Raw genomic sequence first — 15,581 nt, 5'->3', positions numbered from 1 at the left:
AAACTCAACCGAGCCCCTAGGGTCCCATGCAAACCATCCCAAGCGAAATGCAATAACACATGTCAATCGCAACTCAAACTTATGAACTCTAAAGTTCTTCAAACTGCCAACTTTCAATAAAAACTGTTGAATCCTTCCAGGGCCACCCAAGGCCCGATCCAAATATATATATATAAATAAAAATCAATATTCAAACTTGATGAAACATGACATTCATTGTTGTATGGTGTAACCGCCTAATTTGAGTTGTAATCGTACACTTCGCACATGCATAAACCTTAGTGTGGATAAGGATTCATCCCCTTAGGTTCGTCCTCTCATGTTTCTCTATTGATGAAATACACACGGATTATGGAAATTAATCAGTGTTTGATTTTTGTGTATCTTCTCTATATGCAAATACCTTTGGTGTATACATGATTTTTATCGTGTATGTCCTCTATATGCTAGCTGAGGAATGTATACATGCCTCTTTATGCATATCTTCTCTAGATGTTGCTTTTATTGAAGAATTGATTCACAGTACATATTCTCTCTCTATATGTTCACCTATGCAGCTTGCTTGCTTATTCAAGCATATCTTTTCTATATGAAACTTGTAAGGATTTATTGATGTTAGACGCAATTCTTCTCTATATGAAACTTGTGAGGACTTATTGATGTTAGACGCATATCTTCTCTATATGCCGAGTTGCTAAACTGTTACTAGACTTGTGCACATCTTCTCTATATGCACTGTTTGGTTGTACCTTTACTTCATGCTTAGATTTTGGTATCATTGTTGTACACTTGCATATTTATGAATTGAACAGGTTGTTAAGTGAGTATATTGGCAATTCTGGCCACTACCTTGCCGAAGCAAGTCATAGTACTTACTAAGCACACGAGGTCAATTGTACTCATACTAAACTCTACACTTAATCTCAAGATTTTTATTCTTCACACTTCCTTGAGCTTTTCCATTTTAATTTTTTGTTTTAAATAAAAGGTGGTGGTTTGGATTTTGCTAGCGGTCGACAGCATGAGGATAATTTGCTAGAGAAAAGAAGATGATTAAGCAATATAGTTGTAATTTTAAGGTCTGCGTGTACATTGCCCTTCTTATACCTCATATTGTGGGAATACTATATTATTGTTGTTGTTGTTGTTGTTGTTGTTGTTATTGTTGTTGTTGTTGTTGTGTCAGGACTTTATTGGTGCGTGACATTACACACGTTTTGAAAAATTGGTCAATAAAAAGTGATATATCTTAGTTCACATTAAAAAGTTGATTGTGTGAAGTGACTTTGATGGTCAAAAAATGTATCATCGGAATTTGATATAAGTTCCGGGTTAACTTATGTATTCTACAATTTCTCTTTAGAAAGTATAACACAAATTGCAAATACATATTTCTCACTGCAAATGCAAATACGTTACTCTCTCCATTCCAATTTATGTGAACATGTTTGACTGGACATAGAGTTTAAGAAAAAATGAAGAATTTTTGAATTTGTGATCCTAAACAAGTTAAAAAAGGGCCCAGAGTATTTGCGTGGTTATAAAAGATTCTCATTAATGATAGAATTGTAAGTTTAAGCTAAATTATTATTAAATTTATTATTTTTTTTAAACGGACAGAAAATAGATTTACATAAACTGAACAAAGAAGTACTTAATAGTTAATACGTCTCCTAGATTTGTGTCACGCGGTCGCGTCAGAGTACTAGGGAAACAAGATTGTGTTAGCGAAAGAGAGAATTTAGTTGACGATTATGGTTCGGTACAACATAAGTTTCTCCAATTAGGTCCAATTGATTACTTGGCTCTTCACAAAACCATAAGTGAAATGATCAATACAACGAATATGCCATCTGTTATAGTGACACATATTTTAACCAACACGTGGCAGAGGCATCATCCGCGAAAACCACAGAGATCTCACCTGAATCTTTGAAAAAGCATCTACTTTTTCCACACAAAAAAAAAAAAACATCAGTTAATTATAATTAACAAACTCAAAAAATAGATAACTGTCTCTGAATTATACATTTTTTTTTATTTCACCATCTTAAATCAGACGTGATTATTCATTTTTATTACGACTATTCCAAAATGAAGAAAAAAGAATAACAGTTGCAGTGTCGTCATCTTCTTTTTCTTTAAAAGAAAACAGAATGAAAGAGAAGCTGGTGAAGCAATCACACCAGGCGTATATTACTAGCAACCATAGATCACTCATCCTCCTCCTTTCTAGAATTGCATCTACAGATACAGTTAAGGCGGTTCCAGAAGTTTCGTCTGTTCCAGCAGAGTCGTGTGAGACGAGGACTCTTCTAGCCAGCGTTGCGGTTGCTTTTGCTTCTATTGGATTTCTTTTTTTCTCTCAAACCGTTTGATGATCGGATCGTAAGAGAAAGGTAGATGAAGTTATAAATCGTTAATATTTATGTAGAATGTTCGCGAATTCCTTAGAATTTTCTTTTGATGTTTATAGTTTTTTCTGTTTGTGTAAGTTGATTATGATTATAGTGTGTTCTCATGTTCGAGTACTAGGAATGGAAGCATGCTTGAGCCTTTGTGATCTCTATGATAATGTTTACCTACAGTAGTGTTCTGTATAGCAATAGTTGTTGTTTTAGGTTTCTATAGAATTTTATGCTTGTTTTGCTGTAACATCTAGAACAGTTTTCTTAATAAAGGTAGCAAGCCCTAACAAATGATTTGGATTACTATTATGTGACACTGAGTGATGTCGATTCTCTTTAAGAGCGCAGTTGTGGTATGTGGGGACACTTGCGTGCTTCATCCTCAATGAATAAGCGCGTGACATCCAAGGATTCCATGAATGCTGATGTCGAAGCCAATTCTGGTGAGTCAGCTCTCTTGTTGCGAACACTGCATTTTATCTTGTGCATTAATTTTAGAAATCTAGTAGAAGAGGATTATTCATGAAGGTTACACTCAATTGTTTTGGTCCGGGGGGTGCAATTATCTAGAATTGTCAGATACTGTAGAAATTTAATAGTATATGTCCTTATTCTGACTGCATTTCCTTTGCACGACAAATTAAAATGGAAAAAGAAGGCAGAGCTAAAAGAATGTTTTTTGTTTTTCCTGTCATACTCGTTATGATGCTTTGTTTGATATTCTTTTGAATTCTTGAATTTCAACTTAGATCTCCTTGAGAATGGCGAGCAAGAGATGACAAATCCCTCTTGGAGGTATTCGTGCCCGCATGTACTTGTGGCAACAATAGTTGCATTTCTATTTGGCTATCATCTTGGGTTAGTTCTGGATCATACTCTTTCCTCTACACTGTCTTTTTATAATCTTGAGTATCGTCTTGGGTTAATTCTGGAAATTGTTCTCAGAGATTTTCTCCATGATTAAAAGAAATATTGTCCTGTTCCCTGTCTCATCTGCAGGGTAGTGAATGAACCACTTGAAAGCATTTCAATTGATCTTGGCTTCAGTGGGGATACATTGGCTGAAGGTAACTGATATTCTATTCTTTTGGAATACCCGTCATTTCTTTTTGGAATTTCAAGTTCAATATTTTTCCATGAATGAAGGTTTGGTGGTGAGTACTTGTCTAGCTGGTGCCTTTGCTGGATCCCTGATTAGTGGTTGGATTGCTGATGGAGTTGGCCGTCGTCGAGCCTTTCAGTTGTGCTCATTGCCTATGATTATGGGTGCTTCTCTATGGTAAAGTCCAAATTTCCTCCAATGCTCATCTATATCCAATGGTTTGGGTGGTAGACTAAAGGTTCTTCCTCTTATTACTGAACTTGTTGTGCTTTCAATATGATCTCTTTGTGTTCTACTTAAAGTATAGAAGATCGCTGAATTGCTTGTTAGGTTTGAGAGAAATAGCCATGCTCCTTTTGGCGTTAAGCGGTTCTTAGGGTCTTACATGCTTCTTCTAGGGAAGGCTCTTTCCGGTAATGTTTCCAGTAAGGACTTATAGGAAGGCAGTGCACTGAGAAGTTTATGAAAGAAAAAGGTCCATGATTTAGGGAAGGCCTGTTGTAAAAGTTTTACTTGGATATCTTCACGGGAAGGATTTTGCAGGAGCCAAAGTTCTGAGAGATTTTTATCTGAAAGAACTATGCCAAAAGTAAAAAAGGAAAAAAAAAAAATAGATACAAGAATGACTTTTCAATAATGTGCTGCTGGGAAGAAACTACTATCTCCATTTATTAAATATTAAAATATAAAAAAGATATCCTAAATAGACTGACGGATATTGGGTCTATGGAAGCAGTGCAATATCTGGCCCATTTTTCTTTTGTTTATCAAGTCTCATAAGTAATTCTCGTAATATCAATCTGGATCAATTTGGATTAGACCTGTAACTAAGGATATGACAGATGTCTAGGTCTTCTAACCTTGTAAACTGCGAAGCCCGTATAGCTTGCATATGGTAGACACTAAGGCATATGGCTTAAGAAACATGTACATTAGCCCATTGAGTATAATACTGGGAAAAGGGTTTATTCCTCTTACATTAAGCTAGAAGTTTTGCTTTGTAGTTTGTTCAGTTATGTGCTTTTACATTGGGGTGTCTTAGTGTACATTTGTGGATTAGATGGTATTTTACGCTTGTTAGTGATCATTATGAACGTTACTCTGTAGAAGCATTTGTAGTTCACTTGAAAAAAGCTATTGGATGTGTTGGTTGAATGTGTGAATTTAGTTCTGGGGAATTTGAATAACTGAATGTTGCTTTTGGATCTCTCAAGTGCATTCACGTTGTTTCCCCCTCCCATCATCTTCTTGCTCTCCTCTGTGAAGTTTCATTCTCCTTCGCAACTCATTGTATGATCTTTCAGTTAGTTAAGAATTACGATGTTTAGTGCTATGTGCATAGCTTAAGTGTTTGTTTGAGTATGTGGAAGACTTGTTCTCGACAGGATAACATGAGATTTGAACTTCTAACAGTTGTTCTGGAAGACTGGAATCACTTAAAATTACTCCTGCGCCCTTTGCATAGGAGTTGACTTTTCTTATCTTTTCTCATTTTCCTTCTGTTTAACAATGCTTTTTGTGGAAATTTCTGAGTTCTGTTGATCTTGTCTGAGCCTTTCGAAAAGATGCTTTGCTAGTCCCACTAGAAGTAACAGAATTTATGTTTTCTGTCTCATGGTTCTGGTATCAGAATTCCTATTATCTCTTTTGTTCTTAAAGTCATTTGGACTGGTAGTGACACATGTATTTTCCAGTGCAACAGCGAAAACTCTGGCAGGCATGCTTGCAGGAAGGTTTTTAGTGGGATTAGGATTGGGCGTGGGTCCTCCTGTTGCTTCTCTTTACGTAACAGAGGTAAAGCTACTATCAGCTTTAGGGTATGATGCTTTTAATTATTTCTAACCTTCTTAGGTTCTGTTTAAACTCTTGATATTGATGCAGGTTTCTCCTGCTCATGTGAGGGGTACTTATGGGAGTTCGATCCAAATAGCAACATGTCTTGGGCTGATGGCAGCTCTTGTCATAGGGATCCCTGTCAAGAACATAGTGGGTTGGTACGATAAATAGTATTTACTGGGAAAACTTCTGTAGATGACTTGCTTTGTGTAGCAATGAAGTTGTATCTGAGCTCATTATGTGTACAGGTGGCGTGTATGCTTTTGGGTATCTACTATTCCAGCTGCAATACTTGCACTTGCTATGATGTTCTGTGCTGAGTCCCCTCATTGGCTATATAAGGTATTTTAATGTATGGGCCTCTTGCTCCTTTGATGATTATTCTCAATGTTCATCCTCTGACTGAGTTCTTGAGTTGCTATAGTTCCTAGGGTCTCTAAGCTAATACATATTTAGATGTATACCAAGTGAATTCCTTTGGTGCTGACAATTTTACTGGCTGAGTGTCCAATCTCTTCTCAAGTATCGTTTTCTTTTACTTTCTTATAATTATGTTCCCTTGCTCATAAAGGGTTGCATCACCACTATCTTTTTACATTTTGTTCCTCCCTATTGCACTTTTCATAAGGTTTAAGCTAATATATAGTCTAGAGCTATTTGGCATAAATAAAAGGGGTAAAGTCTTTGGAGCACTAATTGGTATGTTTATCACATTAGTCAAAACTTATTTGTTTTTGTTCATTCCTGTGGCAACAAGATGGACTTTAGTGAGGTTGTTGAGAATGGACCAACTATTAAATCTTGGGTGGAAATTTCTTTACCTATTTCTATAGGTAATCCTTTATTGACAATCTCGTCCCAACTTCTTGGATTGTAAAAGACTACAATAATCTAGATGCAGATTTGTCTCAAACAAGAGAAAGATAATGGAAGAATAAAACTTCTCCCGTAGAGGGAGCTCAGAATTTCTCAAAATGAAAACATTATTGGTTTTGGAGTATTGTTTTTGAATCCTAAGACACAAGGCTACATAACTTATGATATGCAAGTTGTGCAAGTATAAATTTCTACTCGATAGATCAATGAATACAGTGAGATGGTTTTGGAATTTTTTTTTGGTCTGTTATTATGGGATTTCTACTCCATTTTTGTCCTACAAACTGGCTTATTTACTAATATACTATAAGCAAAGGAATGATATCACTAAGGACAAGGCTCAATTGGCTTTCACATGCTAGTCAATTAAGAGGGTGTTTGGATTGGCTCAAAAACTGGTCAAATTGGCTCAAAAACTGGTCAAATTGGCTTAACAACACCTTTTAGCTTGTTTCATTGTTTGGCAAACACCAAAGCAGCTTTTAAGCCAAAATAAGCTAAAAGCAACAAGTTGGGCAACCCCAACTTATGACTTTTTGGCTTAAAATCTAGTTGGGTTTTGACCAGTAGTTTACCATATTACCCATTATATACTTTTATAACCTCAAAATACCACCTATTACACCAAAAATCAGAGCTCCTTTTCGTTTTTTTAATTTTGTTGAGTCACTTGCCTTTCCATCTCTACAACTAAATGATTGCCTTATACCGTTGCAGTTTTCCAGCCATTTTTGTAGGTCACTAGAAAAGTTTCCTAATATTTTCTACTATTATTGTATTGCATATACTCATTGCAAATAATATCCGTGCACACATGCTTCATAAGCTCTCCAAGAATACACAAGCTGCACAGTTTTGCGAAATATTTGAAGGGGAACCTATCAATATACCATAGTAAACCAAGTAACAACATATTAAAAAGTCACTTGGCAATTTTAGGACAAAATGAGTTAGGTTAGGTAATAATTAGTTTCTTTTTGAATTTAAAATTTCTTAAAAATTAAATTATGCATTATGTGTTGTTAATAATTAGTTACTCTTTTTGAATTTGAATTTAAATATAGAAGAAAAGTCTAGTTTGAATTTGAAACAAATACAAGTAACATAGTAAAAAATATAAAAATCAAATTTTATATTGAAAATAAAATAGAAAAAAAGTCTAATTGCTTATTCCATAGAATATAGAAAATATATTCTAAAAATATTGATACATTTTATACAAAATAAATAAAAGACATAAATTTTTGACGAAGTAAAAAATGTAAAAATCAAAACTTTATATTGAAAATAAATTAGAAGAAAAATGTAATTGCTTATTTCATATAATGTAGAAAGAAAATAATCAAAATATTGATACATTTATACAAAATAATATAAATAACATATATTTTTGACGAAGTAAGAAATCTATATTATCTATGTTATATTAAAGGAGGTATCTATGTATTATATATTATCTATATATAAATATAATAAAAAAGGGAGGCAAAGACACCATATTAAGCCAAGTAGCAACATAATAAAAAGTCACTTGGTAGTTTTAGGAAAAAGAATTGTTATTCATAAGATTAAGCGAAGTGTCAAGATAATACAAAGCCACTTGATAAATTATACATTATTTTTAAAAAAAATTTAAACACAAAAAAATAAAATAACCAAGATAAAATTATAGTAAATAATATACATAAGTATTATTTATAAATTTAGAAAAATTGAAGAATGTGAATAATAGAAGGCTTCTCTCTTTAGACATTTGAACAAAATAATTAAAGTCTCTTTATAATTTTAATGAATTCAAAATTACAATTTAATAAAAAAATAAGGTATTTTAGTTATAAGTTAAATACTAAATAGAAAAACTAATTAAATATAGAAGTGGAAAAAGATATACGAAAAGAGGAAATAAATATAATCTTAGGATATTTATAATTTGAATTGATTACAAAAAATAATTTAAATTCTCCAGTATTTTTTTGTGCTGCAGTTTGTAATTTATTTATATACTTAATATTTCTGTTACACAGAAACAAGAAATAAGGATGAAAAAACAATTCACCCGAAAGTTCTTCCGAAACGTGAGCTTGGAACAACAATTCTAAACTAGCTTCATAATTGATTCTTATTCACATTCTCCTCTGCAAATAATTATTAATGTGGTTTCTTCTTTCAAGTATCCACATTAAGCGAAGTGACAACCTAATAATAAGTCACTTCGCATTTCTCAAGACAACTGGCAATATTAGGATAAGATAAGTAAATAATGTAATAATATTAGTTAGTTTAGAATTAGTGTGCTTAATTTTGCTAATATGATTGTGAAATGCGGCATTTCTAATTACATTAGACATTGATTTTTTAAAAAACTTTTTACTGTTAAGTTATGTGGAAGTTGGATGTAATTTTTGTAACTATCAATATGAAAATCTGCAAAATTATCCAAGCGGCAGAACGCCTAAAAAATTAATTTAACATTTAAATTTCAAGAGATAAGTAATTAACTTTATTCCTAGATAACACCTAGCCCCAAAATACACGTCTTTAAAAAATAAAAATAAAACTACTGCCCTTAACTCTATAACCAACATTGTCTTAATTAAAAACCGATTATTCTCAAAATTTCTATTTGATCCAACTATGCTAGCAGATATCAGCATTCTCACAAACACAAACGATGACAATTGTTACGAACAATATACAAATGGAATTATGCACCATAGCAAGGTTTCTTGGTTGGCCAAAATATTCCCCAAGGAATATATATTTATCAAATCAGGCAACTTTTCAAACTATTAGTTATATTATTACTGATCTCTTTTCATATTGTTGCACCAATATTTATCAGTTGGCAGGTTTATATAATAATATTATCTACTATTTCATGAAGAAAATAAAAAGATGATAAATATTTTTAAATATTTAAATGCAAACTTTATTCTAAATTTTTTTCTATTTCTTCAAGTACTTAAATAATAAAATTGTAATTCAAGAAAAAATAGTAGAATTTGGATAGACCCCAGCTTGTTTGGATGGTTGTTACGCATCGTTTCATAATGTGTATCGTATCGTATTGTATTGTATTGTACTGTATCGTTTGATAAATACAATGTTTGGATAGATTGTGTCGTTTGTCATCGTTTCATGATATCACGCACCAGCAATATGAAGAATAAACTTGCAATATTATAAAGAAAAATTATGATACAACGTAAAATTACTATATAAAAAGGTAGGATAAATGATAAAATAAAATAATTTAATAATAATAGAGGGTGAGATTGAGAGAAAAAGACAAGGTAACGACGCGACCACACCAAATCGGTTGTTACATAAAGTGACACATTTTGTCGTTATGTAACGACGGATTTAACGATACGATACAATAAAATTTAAGTAACAATCAAAACAAACATTGTATTTAAAGAAACAGTACGATACGATACAGTGGGTAACAGCCATCCAAACAAGCTATGTATGAATATCCAGTGTATTTATATGTTCATAAAAATAATATCATTTACATACTTCTTTGTATGTGTCGTATTTTTCAAGTAATATTTTTTTATGAAAAATTATATTTTATATTCTTCACGCAACGCCCGGGTATGAATACTAGTTAATGATAATATGACATTTAAATAAATATTTGAAGTTACCTTGTTAAAAACTTAAAATTAAGTATTATACATTAAATAAATGAGTAATCAATACTTATTTAAAAAATTATATATAGTCAATTTTAGAATTAAATTTGAATTGTGATATAAATTAATTTGCATTTGATCAATTTAGAACTTTTTTTTTAAAATAATGAGCTCATTTTTAGTGTTAACAGCTTTACGGCCATTTTAGTCACTTTAATTAAAAGAATATGCTTACCCGCACTTTTTCACCAAACACATCAACTGCTTATTCATAAATTGAGCTTCAACACTTCAGAAGTGCTTTTAAGACCAAGTGCTTAAAAGCTACTTTTTTCTAGCTAATCTAAACGGGCTCTAAGTTAGTTGCTTAATTTTCTGTTGTCTGCAGCAAGGAAGATCTGCTGAGGCTGAAGTCGAGTTTCAGAGGCTTCTGGGAAGTGCACTTGTTAAGAGTGCAATGCTGGAGCTTTCAAAGTCGGATAGAGGGGATGAGACTGAAAGTGTTAAGATCTCTGAATTGCTTTATGGTCGGCATTCTAGAGGTAAAGAAAATAAATGTCTGTTTTAGTTCAACGATTTGCCTTACAATCTAAAGTTAGTAGTTAACTAGTTATTCTTATAATAATGAAGTTTTGGCATCTAACTCTGCCATGCAGAATCTTCTTCATTTATTCTCTTAATCCATTTTTAATTTGCCAAGTTCATTGTCATTTACCTACTCCTTTTGCAGTTGTTTTTATTGGGTCAACCCTATTTGCTTTACAACAGCTATCTGGAATAAATGCTGTGTTTTATTTCTCTTCAACTGTATTTAGACGTGCGGGAGTATCCTCGAACCTGGCAAATGTTTTTGTTGGGATTGCAAACTTAACAGGTACAGACTAGAGAACGTCCTCGAGTTGTGGTCCCTCTCTTCTATCTTCCCCTGTATAGTTACATTTCTCTAATTTGGTCCAATGGTATTATTTCCTAAGTCCATAGCTAACCTTCTCCTTCTCTGCACTTTCCAAGGGTCAATTGTTGCGTTGGTTCTGATGGACAACTTAGGAAGGAAAGTCCTCCTTCATTGGAGCTTCTTTGGAATGGTAATGTACCTTTTATATTGTATACCTGCTTGACTGGATTCATTAATACTTGGAAAGCAACTTCAGACCTAAAAATGTATTGAGCTCAAGGCACAAAAATGCATTAAGATGAGTCTTTCACTTCATGGATTCTCGACAGAAGTGCCATTACCTGTTTGTTGGAAGGAAATAAAGAGGGTGAAACTGAGCTAATGTGATGGAATCCGAAAATCCTGATTAGCGGCTAGTTATTGTATTTTCTAATTATAGGAAACTCATGGCGCTATATGTGTTGATAACATTCAACTATTACTTCATCGGGGATAATAAAAGAACTAATGTGGCATAACATATGAATTCATTTTTTGGACCATATGTGGGCACTGCTTGAATTATTATTATTATTCTATTTCATTCTATCTTTTTTCCCTTATTCACGGAAACCTTGAATTGGCAATTTTGGTTAACAAACACTTCTATTTTTTTCTTTACCCTATTTGAGGTATTTGACCATCTCTAATATCTGAAATTTGACATGTCTGGGGCGTTGAATTTATTCAGGCTTTAGCCATGGCCGTTCAAGTGTTTGCATCAAGTGGGGTTGCTTCAAATTATGGAGCTTTTTACTTCTCTGTTGGTGGCATGCTGCTGTAAGTAGTCCCATAACTTAAAATTCTTGCAGATGATTTGATTTGTATAGGTTGATGTCCAGTGCTGGAATACGGAACAATCTATGGTGAACTTGATACTTTTTTACTCCTTCCATTCCAGTTTATGTGAACCTATTTTCTTTTTGGTTCATTCCAAAAAGAATGACCCCTTTGTGGATTTGGAAATAATTTAACTTCAACTTCTTATTCTGTCCCAGTAAGAAGCTTTTATAGCCACATAAATACTCTGGCATTTTTAACACCACAAATTTCCAAAGAATTATTGCGACACAAATGAGCTAGTAAGTTATCACGTCTCTCAATTAACACGATCATTAGAAACATACTTAAAACAGACTTAGCAATTTGAATATATCCACAGCCTACACTTTGTTTGCTACCAGAGAGCCATGCTTTGTGCTTTGAAATACCTGTCACACTATTTACCATCGATACCTTTAAAATGATTAAAGCATGGAGTCGTTACTATTCCTTGATACCAAAGAAAAGAGCAAGAATGAGCTAGTAAGTTGTCAAGTCTCTCTCTCTCATTTTGCATGTAAGCCTTCCTCTTCAATTCATTAATGACATCATCTACTAATATTGAACAAGATGTATCTGTTTGAGACTTTATGCAGGTTTGTCTTGACATTTGCTGTTGGAGCTGGTCCAGTTCCTGGTCTCCTCCTCCCAGAAATATTTCCCAGTCGGATTAGGGCTAAAGCTATGGCATTTTGTATGTCAGTTCACTGGGTAATTAGACTCGTCAAATTCTCCAGTTTTTTATTTACAACCGGCATCAGACCTTTGTTCAGCTGATAGACTATACCATTGTTCAATTCATATTACTGAGTTGGGGGGGAAATGGATTGGATGAAAGATGAGAGCGCAGAAATCTTTGTAACTGATTTTCTTAATTGTCTGTGGTGCTTGTTTAGGTGGTAAACTTTTTTGTTGGACTGATGTTCTTGCGTTTACTCGAGCAACTTGGGCCGCACTTTTTGTACTCCATATTTGGCACCTTCTGCGTGATGGCCGTGGTTTTTGTAAAGAGGAATGTGATGGAAACAAAGGGAAAGTCACTTCAAGAAATTGAGATAGCCCTTCTTCCGCAAGAATAAAGTAAGTTTTTGGGAACTAATGGGCTTATAGATGCTGTCAGAGCATACTGCAGACAACTGATCAGTACCAGATAGTTCTTTATGCATTCTTCTTGAAAAAAAAGATGAAGATGTTTATTCCCCTTAATTGTTGCCAGTTTTCAGAAATTGTTCTTCGGAAGTGCGGGGAAAGAATAAACCATTATCAAATCATGGGCTCTTTTCAGGCTCTTCTCTGCTTTATACATTGAATGTGGTGAAACTCTGTGTCATTGGCCCTGTATATAAGCTGCAGTTTTAGCTTCTCCCTGGTCTTTTGCCCATCAGATATTCTCCATTTTCCCAGTATTTTTTGTTTACATACTTGTTTAGACCACCTACCAGGGACACAAATACACAACTCACCAAGTTGTCCCAAGACTAAACAAGTTTCTCAGTTGAAAAAGAATTCTTGAATTGAAACCATTATGTCTGCTTCAAAAAAGAAATAGCAAATGGTTCTTTTTGTTGTTAAAGCTTTTGAACTGATAAGTGATAAGAGCCTACAGAGAGACTCATTTTTTAATCCTGTTCTTTTTGCATTGCAGATATCGTGTTAATCTAGAGATCAAGCTCCTTTAAGAGGAAAAGATAACGAGCACCATCCGTTGTAATTGATTGACAGTCTTCATTAACTGTTTTTGGCACTAGCAGCTTTTCCCCAGCAGCCAGGATTTCTGCTACTAGAGTTAAATAGGATCTGAGTAGGGCTGTCAGCTATTAGCAGCCTCCTAGTATTGGGGGCAGAAATGAGATGGTGTTGCGACGCCTATAAGATTAACAATAACGCTGTTAGGCCTGTTACAGTATGGACTTGGTGTGAATTTTCGGAAACCACTATTTTTAGTGATTATTAGCTTGCTATATCTACCATTTACTAAATTACTTCCTATAGCTATGTTTTCAGTTGTTATAGATTGTATTCGATGTATTTTTGCTACTGTATGAATATAGTAACAAAACTCGGCGGAAAACAGAGGAGTCCAGCTAAGCAAAGAATGTATTAGATTGTATTCGCGAGTTGTATTCGTGAATACAATAACGGAATTTGTGGGGAAAAAAAGGTCTTTTATCTGTTTAAAAACGGAAAGTGAATCAATTAACGCGATAGACTCTTAATATAACTCAACAAACTTAGAGATTCAATCCATATTTTCTTTTTTTAGTGGTATCTTTACTAGGATATTTTTAGTGGTATTTTTACAAATAGATTTATATATTGAAATTATATAATTACATTGAATGTAGTTAAATGCATAAAAATACATTGAGTACATGAAGTATAGCAGGTCATCTATAGTGCAAATACATATGAATACATACTGCAGATACATTTGAATACATATATACATCTGAATACATAAATTACTGCTAGACAAAACGTGAAACAAAGTGAAGCTTTGAAATTATATAATTACATTGAATACAGTTAAATATAGTGAATATATTGAAAAAGTAAAAAAACTAAAGATAGTGAATACAATGGAATACATGGAATATAGTGAGATACATTGAAATACAATGAAAAAAAGGTAACAAACTCTTCAAGTTCCTTAGCCCCAAACTCCATCCCCAATCCACCGATATCCAGGCTACCGCCATGTGGGGCGTCGCCGCCGGTTAAATGAAGACAATTGTTGAAGAAGCGCCAATTTAAAGGATCAAACGGAAACTAGAGAGAGAACTTCTTCAGATCTCACAAGGCAAACATGAACAATCAATGCAAAATCTAAGAAAAATTTATATTGTGTAACACAACTGTATGAAAGAAATCGCCGCCCGGAGAAGGGGGTTAGGGGTGACACAACAAGTAAGGGGAAGTGGCCGTCGGCCGGATCTGTTGTTGGCGGAACACAGGCCCTGCTAGGGTTTCTAAAAGTAGGGGAGTAAAATACCGAGGGAAAAAGAGAAGAAAAAGGAAAGAGAAAGGAGGAGAGAGGGAAGAGAGAAAAATAATATACGGAGTATTTAATGGCTTAAATGTAGGAAGTGACTATAAATAGATATTTTGCTATAAAAATTAAAAGGTAGTTATAGGAGATAATTTTTTAAAAGGATATTTATTTATAATAAATAAGGTATCAACCTTTTTTATAGGAGGTAAAATTTTCTATATGAAATGAGAATTTTTTTTTTCTTCAGAAAATGACGCTCTATGCCCCCCCCCCTAAATTTTTTATTAGCCCATATTTTTTCTATTGATCCGAAATGGCCTTTAGCCCCAATTTATTGACAAGTTATAGCCACTATTTTCAATGCATAGATTTTCCTCCTGTTGGCCTGCCAATAGCTCATCAAATTGAACTTACCCCAATTTTTGAAGTAATTTATTCTTTCTTGGTTGTTAAATTACATATCAACACTCTATTGATTAACATCTCCACAAGAAACGGATAGAATTCTCTCTCTTCTCTCTCCTTTCAATCACCCAAATTACAACTAGTGAACTCATGCGCCATCTGATTCCCATACCGGCCTGCCTCCGACCAGCGCGTATGGAGCACAAAAATGATCCACTAGCTGTGACGACCAGTTCCATACCAACAATTCATGCATCAACATCTCTCAGCACCATCCCCAAAAACTCAGAACAACCCCAAAATTCACAAACAATCCCTAACTCTAAGCCATCCTTCGTGGAAAAACTCAAAGGGTAAATCATCTCAAAAATCTGAAGCCTGCAATTGAAGTGAAACATGGGACTCGTATGGGAAAACCTGTTGTATTCTTCACTGCATAAGACAATTTCGTTAATTTAGCAGAGGCTTGCAAACTTACACTAGTTGGGAGGTTCTTTGATACCAAATTGTAGGTATCGATCAGTGCAACACTGATGAAATGAAGAGAAAGAGATAAGAAGAAAGA

At 33.8% G+C, this 15,581-nt stretch overlaps 1 protein-coding gene across 2 annotated transcripts; it reads left to right on the top strand.

Annotated features, from left to right (window-relative positions):
- The first annotated feature begins 1,983 nt into the window (after positions 1-1,983).
- LOC107828438 (putative plastidic glucose transporter 2) lies at positions 1,984-13,608 on the top strand. 2 transcript variants are annotated; one of them, XM_016655735.2, is made up of 15 exons: positions 1,984-2,399; positions 2,750-2,851; positions 3,158-3,266; positions 3,408-3,475; positions 3,555-3,687; positions 5,205-5,304; positions 5,392-5,504; positions 5,595-5,688; positions 10,252-10,405; positions 10,594-10,737; positions 10,875-10,948; positions 11,489-11,577; positions 12,216-12,330; positions 12,516-12,699; positions 13,265-13,608. In XM_016655735.2, the coding sequence occupies exons 2-14, from the start codon at positions 2,764-2,766 to the stop codon at positions 12,696-12,698; spliced, it is 1,464 nt and encodes a 487-aa protein (XP_016511221.1). In that variant the 5' UTR covers positions 1,984-2,399; positions 2,750-2,763; the 3' UTR covers position 12,699; positions 13,265-13,608. The 2 variants fall into 2 exon arrangements, with proteins under 2 accessions (XP_016511221.1, XP_016511220.1); XM_016655734.2 differs by having other exon boundaries at positions 2,068-2,399; positions 2,757-2,851.
- Positions 13,609-15,581: the final 1,973 nt, after the last annotated feature.

Source organism: Nicotiana tabacum, chromosome 18 (genome assembly GCF_000715075.1).
Source record: "Nicotiana tabacum cultivar K326 chromosome 18, ASM71507v2, whole genome shotgun sequence".
Classification (NCBI taxonomy): Eukaryota; Viridiplantae; Streptophyta; class Magnoliopsida; order Solanales; family Solanaceae; genus Nicotiana; species Nicotiana tabacum.
The sequence above is the reverse complement of the archived record's forward strand: the minus strand, read 5'-3'. Positions and strand labels throughout refer to the sequence as shown.

What these genes read in the sequence shown, in the direction of transcription:
- LOC107828438 (XM_016655735.2), top strand. Translation starts at nt 2,764, where the DNA reads ATGTGGGGACACTTGCGTGCTTCATCCTCAATGAATAAGCGCGTGACA. An exon ending in TGGGGATACATTGGCTGAAG is followed by an intron (nt 3,476 to 3,554) that starts GTAACTGATATT and finishes CCATGAATGAAG; the next exon opens with GTTTGGTGGTGAGTACTTGT. An exon ending in TCTGTTGGTGGCATGCTGCT is followed by an intron (nt 11,578 to 12,215) that starts GTAAGTAGTCCC and finishes GACTTTATGCAG; the next exon opens with GTTTGTCTTGACATTTGCTG.